At 43.4% G+C, this 12,998-nt stretch overlaps 1 protein-coding gene across 4 annotated transcripts in view; it reads right to left on the reverse strand.

Annotated features, from left to right (window-relative positions):
• pak1 (p21 protein (Cdc42/Rac)-activated kinase 1) overlaps positions 1 to 12,998 on the reverse strand; it is a 142,889-nt gene that overhangs the window by 11,426 nt on the left and 118,465 nt on the right. For all 4 annotated transcript variants that reach the window (XM_079675487.1, XM_079675488.1, XM_079675489.1 and 1 more), the window contains one exon: positions 2,345 to 2,408. In XM_079675487.1, the coding sequence (XP_079531613.1) occupies positions 2,345 to 2,408 (64 nt within the window). The remainder of the gene's footprint in view (positions 1 to 2,344; positions 2,409 to 12,998) is intronic.

Genomic DNA, 12,998 nt, shown 5'->3' on the forward strand with positions numbered 1-12,998 from the left:
AAGGGACGGATCCCAGACGTCCCAAAACACAAAAAAGTCCAACAAACGTCCAAAAATAAAAGGTCCAGCAGGGTGAGTGGAGTGAGACTGGAGGAGGGACACAAAAATAGGGCCAAATAGGGTGAAGGGGGTCTGAAGGACGGATTTGGACTGACAGCCCAGGAGCAAAGCGGAGGACCCGGAAGGGATCTCGGGCGGATGTCGATGGGACCCGAAACAGGACAGGACACGGTGTTGGCAGGAAACCCGGCGGAGTAGGTGTCGGCGGGACCCCCAACAGGACAGGATATGGTGTTGGCAGGACCCCCGGCAGAAGAGCAGTCGGCGGGAGCTCCAACGGACAGGACATAGGGTTGGCAGGACCCCCGGCAGGAGAGTAGTCGGCGGGACCTCCAACGGGACAGGAGATGGAGTTGGCAGGACTCCCAACGGAACCCCCAACGGCACTTGAGTAGGGACTAAAGAGGGGACTTGAGACGGAACTCGAGAGGGAACTCAAGATGAGACTCGAGAGGAGACTCGAGAGGGGACTCGAGAGAGGGCTTGAGAGAGGGCTTGAGAGAGGGCTTGAGAGAGGGCTTGAGAGGGTACTCGAGAGGGTACTCGAGAGGGAACTCGAGAGGTGACTGGAGAGGGGACTCGAGAGGGGACTCAAGAGGGGATTCGAGAAGGAACTTGAGAGGAGACTTGAGACGGTCGGTTCGCCGACAGAACACAGGGAGCTGGCGTCGGCCGGAGAGCCAGCAGGAGACGAGGAGCTGGAGTCGGCCGGTACACCGACAGGACAAGGGGAGCTGGCGTCGGCCGGAGAGCCAGCAGGAGATGAGGAGCTGGAGTCGGCCGGTACACCGACGACAGGACACGGGAGCTGGCATCGGCCGGAGAGCCAGTGCTGGAGCCGAAACCATGGCTGCTGGGGCCAGTTCTGGAGCCGGAACCATGGCTGTTGGGCACGGAACAGAAGCCTGGACCCTGGCTGTGTAAGCCAGGTAATGGTGCACAGAAGCATGGCTGTGTGGGCCGGTACTGGTGCGCGGATCCATGGCTTTGTGGGCCGGTTCTGGAGCCGGAACCATGGCTGCTGGGGCCGGAACTGGGGCCGGAACCATGGCTGCTGGGGCCAGGACTAAGGCTGGAACCATGGCTGCGTGGGATAGTACTGGAGCATGGTACCATGGCTGTGTGGGCCGGCACTGGAGCATGGAATCATGGCTGCTGGGGCCTGTACTGGAGCCCAGAGCATGGCTTCTGGGGCTCGGGCTGCTAGCCTGGACTTGCGACTCCTTCTCTTAGGAGCCTTTTGGAGGCTCAGTGGACCTCCAAAAGCCAGACGAGTACCCGAGAACGGCTCCTGGACAGGAGCAGGAAATGGGGAAGAAGCAGGGGTTGACTCCAGACGGAACACACCGAGACGTATGGTGTCAGGTTGGGAATTGGGAGGCAGGGAGCTTGCATGCCTGGGGCTAGCAGGCCGGGAATCAAATGTCTGGAGGAAGTCCATAATCCAGCCAGGTAAAAACTTTACTAAACATGGTTTCTCTGTTGCCAACCGGTGTGCCTCTACCAGAGCGGCCCTCTTCTGCCGAACACTGGACGCTCCCTTCCACCAATCAAAGCAGCAAGCCAAAAAAAAGGTAAAATTACTTAATTCCACCTCAAATGGATCATCTGCTGGGTCCATTTCTGATTGGTTCATTCTGTTAGGGTGAGTGAAGCGGACAGGAACCAAATGCAGAATAAACTGAAAAAAATACCTTTATTTCAAGGATTTAAGGAACAAAACAGAACACTACCTTGTGAACACAGTCAACGACAAACAATGAACCAATAATGACAGACAGAAAAACCAGAACTTAAATACACACAAGACTAATCACACAAACAAGACATAGGTGAGGAGGGAGGAGAAAACACAGGGGCACAAGGTGAACACAATCCGGTAATCAGGTATGAGGGAAAACAGACAGAAAGCGACAGGCAAGACAGCGGGTGAAGACTTTTCAAAATAAAACATGAATCCAAAGACAGAAAAAGACAAGACAAAACACAACACAGACAGATTGTGACAGATAGATTGAAAAAACGTGCATTACTTTGACCCAAACCAAACGAAAAGCTGCTCTACCAGATGTTACGTTGGGTTTAGAATATTAAAGATTCTCAAAGAGTAATACAAACACTTGTGGGCCTGTTTTCGTTCATGTCAATCTTCTGAAATCTTTCTTTGCACAGCGAAAGCTCTTTCTACATAATGTAAAGCCAAACTTCATTATCTCATGAGAGTTGAGTGAGTGAACTGATCACAGGAGCCTCAACATTCTGACTCAGCAGTTTTATCACTCACCCCTGTCCAATCTTCTCAAAGCGTGTATACTTCTTCTTGGGGTCTCCCACACTTACGATGGTCCCTGAGAAAGACAGAAAAAGAAGAGTCTCTTATTGACCGGTCGTAACGAGCAGTAAAGTATGAGGAGACAGGAAGTCAGGCCCTGTAACTTCTTGTTCCCTGAACCTACAGATCTGAATTGATAGAACAGCTGACTTTCTATCCATCCACAGTGAGCTCTATGGTCATCACACTCAGGTCAATGCAGCATGCTGACCGGGAGAGGGAGCAGAGAGAGAGAAGAGGAGCTACACAGAGAGAGAAAGATGGACAGAAGGAAGGAGACAAAGATTTAACCCGTCAGAAACTAAAAGGAAAAGTACAGATAGTAAAGAAAAAGTTTAAAAACAAGAAGTAAGAGTGATGGAAGGAAGAAAAGTAGTAAAACTGAAACAGCTCGGACACTAAGACACAGACAGAAAGAAATTAAGGAAGAATTAGAAGTAACAAAAGAAACAGACTGGAAAGGAAATAAAAAAAACAGAGGAGAGGAGGGGGCTAGATTATGAAATAAAAAATAGCTGAATAAACAAAAGAAAAGCAAGGAGGGATGAAAGGCAGAAATTAATGGCTTAGACTCAGTGGATCAGTGTGCTGATCTTCCAATCAGAAGAGCGCTGGTTAAATCCCAGCGGCAGTCAGCATGTGTCTGAGGCCTGAGTGTATGTGAGTTGGGTAAAAAGCATCTAACGAGGGACATGTAATGTAATGAAGTCAGGAAGAAAGGTAGAATGAAGAGATGAAAGAAGTTAGCAGTAGACATGACAAAGATAGAAAATAATCAGAAAAAGGGCGAAAAACAATGGAAAGGGAGGAAAGAGGGGATCAGCTCTGAGTCAGTTCAGTAATCAGAGCCCACAGGCAGTGATGAGAGGACAAAACTCTGTCTCTCTGTAACCACAGGAGACTGGACAATGGAGAGAGAGGACCACCAATCAGGCATGAGGATTGGACATTGGAGGCGGGGACAGTGGATATCAGGTCTGTCAATCGGAGATACAGACAGGCAGTATCCTGGTCTTACCAGCAGAGGGAGAACTGAGCACATCTGGATAGGCGTGGGGCGAGGTTCAGAAAATATACAGGCTTTATTACAAATACACAACAACAGTTCAATGTAGGGGGGGTTGTTCAAAATGTTATTCTGAAGGGTTGATGTACGACTGTCCAACTATACCAACATTTAACTGTGGGCAATACATGGCAATAAAAGTTAAACATTTATAAATGTATTATCTAGGTTAAATGGTGTTAAAAATTAAACGCGACGTACCAAATGAATAATTTCCTTATTATAACTCATCATTTATCACACAAACTTGATTCTGTTCCTGAATGTTGGTGCTTGTCAACTTATTGAGAATAACTTTCAGAGACTAATGCGACTGGGTGTGAAGCTTCAAATGCTATAACAAGAAAGGAAAACTATGAAGGAATATCAAACATGTTCACACCGGCTCCTCCTTCCTATGAGGGAGGTGCAGGACTTTGAGAGGAGAACCAGTGATTTCTGGGTTGGCTAGAGCTTGTACTGGCATATGATTTGATTGGCTAACGCTTCTGTCGAAGCTTCAAAAGTAGAATATTGCTCTACTTTTGAAGCGAGCAACACGAAGCGACGCAACAACAATGCAGTTCGGCAAAGTTTGACGTCACCACATTCAAAGTGAATGGGCAGAAGCGTTGAAGCTTCAACGCACGCCACCGTGTGGACGGGCCGTGACTAACTCCCGCCTGATCCAAATAAGGCAAAAGAGGCGGGACCTACTGCCACCGAGCTGGAAGTTCCAGAGCTAGCTCAGGCTAAGAAGCTAGGCCAACATGAAATACATGCATACCAAGTTACTGCGTCGCACTTTGGTTTTGATAAAACAGTGTAGTTCCACCGTATAAACGTTACATTCATAATCAAACGAGACAATCTGCAAGATAATTAGCTATTTTTTGTTATTCTTAATGCTTGTCATTCACATGTTAATAAAATAAAATAAGTACAGATACATACAGATGTAGCACTTCATTTCAGACTCCAGCTTACAGCTTCCTGCCTACGACCTGCCTAAAACCAGTATAGAGGAATGTTAAGCCCTGCCACTATTTTCCAAGAAGGCGTTGCCAGATTTTCAATTTCAGGTTTTAACCAGGAGATGGCGCTTCATTCACAAATACAGAAAGACAAGTTTCATGGACTTTCAGTTGTGTTTTGAAGAGCATTTGAACACATCAATATTTTAGATCAACTAAAGTATATCTAATCTTGTAATTCAATAATATATAGTCTTTATATATCAAATAATCATAATTATAATGTAAATGTTTACATTACACTTATTTATTTGTTATGCTCATACTTTTACCTTTACAATAGTTTGCTTTAATATGCAGTATATTTTTTGTATATTTTTGTGTTTGCTTCCTCCTGCTCCCTTTCGGACACATACTGTATGATTTATTATTATGATTAATATGAAGATATTATTAAGATAATATAAGATGTTACTTTATTGATTGAACATTTTAGTTTAGAATGTGTTGTCCAACGGTAATTCAGAAGGCTCACAGGTCACATTCCGACCATTATTTAAAAACAATAGGTGCTTTCACACCGTCTACAGTTTGATTTGTATAGAGGGAGCTCTGTGGCCAGTGTTTGAATTACCCATTTCCTTTCGGGGAGCCCTATTTTTCAGAGCACATCCTGCTACTAAATATGTCACACGCACGCTCTGTTGACTGGCGCAGCAGCGCGGATGCGATCAATTGCTATAAAAACACTCTTCTACTAATACAGACGGTGTCACTATGCCGGCGGATGTGTCCGTTGTTGAAGCCTCTTCAGGCTCCGCATCGGCAGGCCTCTCCCTCGGTGTGGAGCTGTCAAGCTCGACCCTAACGCCGCTTACAGCCGGCCAACTAAAAGTTGTTTTCCGTTCACGTTGTCATTTTTAGACTCCTTTGCTTCTTTGCTTGTGAATCCAAAAGCTGTGACGCTTGGCTGTTTTCGTTTTTGCCATATTTTTTATTACAAAGCCAGAGTTAAAAAAATATCAATATGAACATTTCAAATACTGCGCCGGCATCACCGCCATAACCATTGCAACGTAAGTAAGAATGCAGCGCTGCCACGTACAGATGGCAACACCCAGAAATATTCACAAATATAAAACAAATATTCAGAAACTGTAATGAACAATAACTATTATTTATTTCAAGAACTGTTATTTACAGAAACTCAACATTTCTAATCTGTGTGACACAAATATACACGATTGTTTTGGGCTCCCCCTATTTATTTCAAAGTCGGCCTTCAGGGGAGCTCCCTCCCTCTTCGGGGGAGCCAAGCTCCCCCTGGCTCCCCCCCATTTCGAACAGTGTCTGTGGCTGAATGGCCAGCGATTAGGTGCGGCGCATTTATCATAGGTGATCAGAGCTAACTGCCTGCCGTCAGATTTCATTTAAAAAACAGATCTGATTTTGAGACTATTTCTGCGCTCATAAAGAATGATAAGAATAAGAATAATGCGTATTGAACTGGTTTCATTAATTAGTGAGTTTATTTAACACTAGAACCGCCAATCGGGTCAATTTGTGCAATGTAACTTTTTTTCAATAAAATATTAAAGTCTCCCAGTCCGTGACATTTCCTGAAAGTGTGTTATGTAGCACCATATGTTGTTAAAAATTGCATTCTAATAGCGGGATTTGACGGGTTTAGGTAGGCCTATACAAAAACCTCTGGCGGTTCTAGTGTTAAGGTAATTATGTACAGTAGAAGCCCTTTTTTATCAGTAACGAATTTAGCAGTTGAACATAAAAGTCAAATAACTGAGGGTCACTTGCAATGACAGTGTTGTGTCTAACTGTAAGCTTGTCACTCAGAGTAACCTACAGTTAATTTAGCTGCTGGAGAAGAAAGATCAAGGGGGGAGGGGGGGAGAGAGCTGTGGTTGATGGGCCATTAGTTGTGTAAATACACAGCTGAGAGCTGCCGTTTCATTCAGACTGTTTAAAAAACGGTAACAACAGAGTATTTTTATACATACAACTATTTTTTAAATCAATACAACTATTTTTTAAATCCATAAAAGCATTTAAATTAATATTGGGAGTCATGTCGTTACTTTGTTGAGAATGTGGCCATGTAATAAGCGGGATAATTTGCAGCAAATTGTTCCTTATGGGGAAAATAACACCCGTCATGTGTGTGTAGAGGTGTGGGTGGTTAAAACACTTTCATGAAGTGAAGGAGGTTTTCCTTCTATAAAACAGCTGTGGGCAGCAGTGAGTGTCACAGACATGAATTCATAGATCAAGGCAGACTGGTGCACACACTCTCCTGTCCTGCCAACACTGGCAGGACATTAGGCGACACGCTCGTTCTAAGCCGTGTCCCTCACTCCTCACATCCCAAGCTGCATCCCCCAAAAGTGTATTATGTTGTTACATCTCAGATGTTATGTTTCAGTTGTGCTCTGTCTATGTTCAGTGATGCAAACTTGTCACCTTTCGGCGAAATTAGCCGTTTTGAATCCAAAATAGGTCGTTTGTGTGATTCGTGTAGATCTGCAATAAAAAAAATGTTGGGGTATGGGGGGGTCTGGGACCCGGAGTAATCTGCGGCCGTGAGCTGTTATGTGCCATCATGTCACGCATGGTGTTCTTTTTTTATATTTTATAATGAAGTGCGAGCTGTGTGCTCAAGTCTTCCTGCCTGTCAGCTCCGCTCATGGATGTATAATAAGGCTCTGCTGCTCCGAGATGATGGTCTAGCTTCAGCAGCTACATTATCTACGGGTGCGTTCGTTAATATTAACTGTGCGTCCGGAGTCACTGTGGCACAGACTGGACCGCTGGTGAACAGCTGTTAGAACGGGCCGTACAGGTGTTCAGAGCAGAGCTCCCTGTCGGAGCGGCAGAGCGTGATGTGAACTGAACTGTTTTCTGTGGCAATATTATTTAAGGAATCGTTGAGCTAGCTAGCGAGCATACATTGTCACTATCTGCTAACGTTAGCTTTAGCCTTCTATTTCTAATAGTTTTTTTCATAGGCTATAAACAGAGGTGGTATAAGTATATATATATATTGTACTTGAGTAAAAGTAGAAGTACTCAGGTCTTGTACTTGAGTAAAAGTAGAAGCACACAGATCTTGTACTAGAGTACAAGTAGAAGTACTCAGGTCTTGTACTTGAGTAAAAGTAGAAGTACTCAGATCTTGTACTTGAGTAAAAGTAATAGTACCAGAGTGTATGAATACTCTGTTACAGTAAAAGTCCTGCATTCAAAATGTTCCTCAAGTAAAAGTAGAAAAGTATTCTCATCAAAATATAGTGAAAGTAGCGACAGTAAAAGTAGTCATTGTGCAGATTGGCATCCATTTCAGAATAATATATACGATATGTTTTATAATGATTGATCATGAAAGTGTTCTCAAAGCTGGTAAAGGTGCAGCTAGTCTGAATGACTTTGCAGGGTAGCTTGTGTTTTTACTCCAGGTGGAACTAAAGTCTGATTTAATACTTGATTATATTTCACTTAATTAATCCACATCTGTGAAGTAACTAAAGGTATTAAATACATGGAGTGGAGGAAACGTACATCATGTACCTCTGAACTGTAGTGGAGTAGAAGAACAAAGTAGCAAAACATTGAAATACTTAAATAAAGTACAAGTATCTCAAAATTGTGCCCAAGTATAGTACTTGTTGAGTTTATGAACTTAGTTACTTTACACCATGTGGCTATACAAATAGAAAGACTTAAGCCTTGCACAGAGGCATGAAAATACATTTTCAAAATGCTCAACAGTGCTGCCAAAATTATAAACTGACTGCTACACAATTTAAAATAAATGCTTTTATATATTTCTATTAGATGTGACTCTTTGGTGTTTCTGTTATTATTAACACTGCTGCTTTAGTTGTTCTGACTGCTAATATCCTCTGTTATTCCTAATTTTAAAGCCGATATTCCGTGGGGTGAGGGAGCCGGGGGCTCGGATCCTTGTCACCTTTTTCATACCTGATGAGTTTGCATCCCTGTATGTTAAAAAGCCTCAGTCACCTTAATTCATGTAATAAAAACATCTCAGGTCAGTAACACTCAAAGCTAAATGTGCAATACCATGTTCAGCTATGTTACTATTTATAATCTTATTGTTGTTACATCAGAAGATGTACATATTGGAATGATTTCTTAACTTACAGTAGGCTATTTTTTACAATGTGTGTTGGAAGGATTTATTAAATTACTATGAATATTGTCATTGTTGAAGGCTTTTAGAGAAGGGTGAACTATAAGCCTGAATTACATAACATTTTATACCTAAAAACATAAAAGCCACAATAAATAAATCACAATTATTCTAGTTATTTTTACCTCCCGTATTGCTTTCAACCCACCAGCTTTTATGGTGTTGTTACGCCACTAACTGTAAGCTTGTCACATATAGTCTATGGTCACTCAGAGTAACCTACTGTTAATTTAGCTGCAGAAGAAAGATCAGGGGGGGAGGGGGGGGAGAGAGCTGTGGTTGATGGGCCATTAGTTGTGTAAATACACAGCCGAGAGCTGCCGTTTCATTCAGACTGTTTAAAAAATGGTAACAACGGACTATTTTTCTTAGCGGATGCATGTCAATTTAAATCAATACATAAGACTATTTTTTAAATCAATAAAAACATTTTCTAAATCCATAAAAGCATTTCAATTAATATTGGGAGTCATGTCGTTACTTTGTTGAGAATGTGGCCATGTAATAAGCGGGATAATTTGCAGCGACTTGTTCCTTATGGGGAAAATAACACCCGTCATGCAGATGAGGATCCCTCCGCTACGCTTTGGGATCCTGATCGACCGACGAAGCTCCATTAAAATATACATATTTTTGGTGAATTACTGAGTTTAGGCACGTTAATAACGTTTTAATGAAGTTAAATACAGTATATTCATATGTGTCAGTGATTTCATGTCAATTCGGCGAACATAAACATAAATGATCGTGGTGAAGATGATGATTAAATTAGGATTAAAAATCAAGAGCCGGGCTGCATTTCCTCCCGTTCGTTTTTTTCGACTAAACAACATTATTTTGTTAGATAAAAACATGGTGATGTTTTGTAAATGATTACATGTCTCTTATTTAGCACAGAGTATGATATCCGTGACATATGGATCTTAACAAAGTTCCGCTGTACATCCAGCGTACTGTATCTGACTTTATTTCACATGAGCTCCAGTGTGGAACCCCACTGCACCCCCTGGTGGATCAATGATCCATTGCAGCTGGCTTCATTATAATTACATTTATCTATCACGGGGGCGGTCTCAAGTCAAGCTGGAGGTTTTCCCTTGAGCGAGGGCAGATCACGTACCAATCACGGCCCTCGCGTTTCAAACTGTCTGAAAGGAATCGCTACATCTGTAGCAGAACAATTGTGGCGATGTTCAGCTTAATAAGCCTTGTTTAACATAATTTATTAAGCTAATACTACAGCGGGCTGCTGGTGAACCAAGTCCGCGTGTCGCTGCATTCCTTGATCTCCAGTTATAACGCGGGACTCCGCCGCCCGGAGCCGCAGGGGGCTAGCTCCGGCGGCCACCACTTGTAATTGGGTCTCCTTTTAACATTTGCTCCCGTTTAGCATTATGGGCATCATATCCATGGACTATAAAAGTCTTACCCAAGGCTGAATCATAAACTAAACCAAGGGTCGGCAACCTTTTTGATATGAAGTGCCATTACAAAAAAAATGTGTTATCAGCGTGCCGACGATCTTGAATTTTCAACAGGAGGGCGGGGGGAAACGTGTGTGGACCTGTCAGCGCAACTTCCTACATGATGCCGAATTTAACAAACAAATTTAAATAATTGGTTTAAACGGCATAATAATAAGGACGATCGTCCGTTCTGTGATTCTCCAGAACACACATGTTATGATATTAGGGTCATGCAGAGTGAGATGAGATCGCTGTCCCTTTAAAAGGCCCTGACATACCTACCTGATTTTGGGAGTCAGAGGCCGTCACAGGCCGTCAGAGGCAGTCGGGCATTCGCGGCGCCCTACTCAGGTTGGTTGGTGTGTCCCGCACCGTCGTTGCTTTACGGCACATTTTCACACCTCCCGCGGCCGATTCAACATGTTAAATCGGCCAAAGAAATCACTCTGATTGACTGTTGCCTCTTTTGAATGATGAACACACACTACCGCTGCCTGCTGGTAAGGACAGTTATTGCCACTCGTCGACTGAAGTCTTTGCGGTGTGTTCGTAGGCGGGCGGCGTAGGCGGGTAGCGTAGGCGGGCGGCGTAGCCGACGCAGGCGACGTAGCGGACGTAAAAGTCGGGACGCCTTCGGTATGCGTTCCTTGGTCTCAGGTTGGTGTGTAGCGGCCTTTAGAGAGAGAGAGAGGGGTGTGGCATGTGCATGTGTGGATGGTAGAGCAAAATGAGCGAGCGTGTGTATGTTTCTGGAAGTGAGACGAGGCAGCAGAAAAATAGAGGTCTGTGATGTATTTTGTGAAACAGAAGAACAGCTAAATAAATGCAACGGCCTCCCAAGAAGAGCTCGCCTCTCTCCAGTCATTTAAGCTAAAGTGGGTTATTGAACCTGAAGCTTGTTGCTTCTGCCCTGGGAGACGACAGAGAGTCACCCCCCCTGTTTCCTCGACTACGGTCTGGGAGCCGACAGGAAAGTTCAACACACAGATGGCCAGTCCGGCCCTTTGTAGCATATTATTTAAATGAGCAGATCGCCACTGGGCTTTCAACTAAAGACACAGCCACGCAAAAACTGCGGCATGTGTAAAGCTCCTTATGGGTACAGCAATTTGTGAAGTGCTTTCCTCAGTGGTGAAAAGATCAGCACTGCACCACGGAGAAAAGCGTCAGAAAGTCGCCTGGAGTTAAAGAGAGCGGGGCTGCGTTGCGAGCATGGCTTCCTTCTGCAGGTAACAGGGAGACGCGCTCTGGCGGCGGTGTCGTTCAGGATCCAAAAATACAATTTAAATATTTTTGCACACTTATTCCACTTATTCTTAGTGTGCCACTGGTTACGGTGCTGCATATATATATATATATATATATATATATATATATGTATAAACGGTTACGTCCTTAGCTGGCTAATAAGCTATATAACAAGCTAAGCTAACAAGCACACAAACACCTGCTAACGGGGTTAACATGTATAATATTATCATTTTAGACTTCTTGGAAGTTCTGTTAGTACATTCAACCGGCTAAAGCAAGGCTGGGGAACCTCCGGCCCCCGGGCCGTATACGGCCCGCAAGACCATTTGATACGGCCCTCGAGGTAATTTATAAACACACGCAAAAAATAAAAAGATTCAAGAATTCAAGACCACAAAATAATTAAACAAGCGAGTGCCTGTTTTTTCTGGCCAAAGTCAGGGTCCTTGAACACAACACGAGCCTAAGGTGTCATCACGTGGTATATGTCTCGTCTGACAGGGGTGCAGTTCTGACGGAGAGCATCAGAACGCGGCTCCGGCACTTCAGAAAAGGAGCCGTACACAGTTTTTGCGTGGCTGTGTCTTTAGTTGAAAGCCCAGTGGCGATCTGTTCATCTGTCATACTGATCATACAGTCAATAACTTTGTTGTTATTAGCATCTGGTTAGCTAGCTATGCTAACGAATATAAGAAGCTTTTTCTACAACCAGTGAGGTAAAGGCACATCTTTATATGATCATTATAGTTATAAAAAAATAAGAGAATAAAGTAAACAGGTATAAAATACTACATGACAGTAAAAAAAAGTTGTTATCAATAAACAAGAATACAGTTCGAAAGGGGAGTGATTTGTAAAACATCCATAAAGAAAAATAAAATCTGCTTACAGTTCTGTTTCATATGGGTGCAGAGCCGGCGCCAGAACAAATCTAAAGGGAGGGCATGTGATTTTCATGGGAGGGCACACAAAACCGCCATGTGCTGCGGGCCTGCGGCACAATATATATCAAACAGCAAGGCCAACAGCATTGCGTAAAGACGCACACTTATCGCAAATACATACACAAATAAAGGGCAACATAGAAACCACTTTTGAAACATTGTGTGCGTGGAAGCACAAACACTGGTAAATCCAACCCGGTATCATGGCAAGACGTGAACATGTGACGATTTACCATGCTGGGAGACTAAATGCTACCCCGACGTAATGATTTATTTTTTAATAGTCACACTCGATTACGCCGATTTTCTTGTTGCCCCAGCTAGTCGACACCTCTTTTAGCAGAAACAAAGGCTACATTAATGTATTAAATCGATGTTAATCCATGCGTGTGGATGTGGAACCGGAAACAAACGTAGACAAGATCCTCAGCTCGATATTTGGATGGTTTAGCCGCAATGCATGCTGGGATTTGGTGTTTATGTGATGTGAAATCTGAAAACGTTTTTTAAAAATAAAATAGTACTTTATTCCGAGTGTGCTTGCTTTTCTCTTTGAAAGTCATCACATAACGGCATTGTAATACAAGGTTCAGCTGCATTAAATATTACATATTTGCCGTAATTCTCTATTTATAGAGCCCACAAAGCTCCACAAACTCTCACATGAAATGTGTTGTTTTGATGCGGCATGCCTTAGC

This window comes from Notothenia rossii, assembly GCF_949606895.1.
Source record: "Notothenia rossii genome assembly, chromosome: 4".
NCBI classification, from domain to species: Eukaryota; Metazoa; Chordata; class Actinopteri; order Perciformes; family Nototheniidae; genus Notothenia; species Notothenia rossii.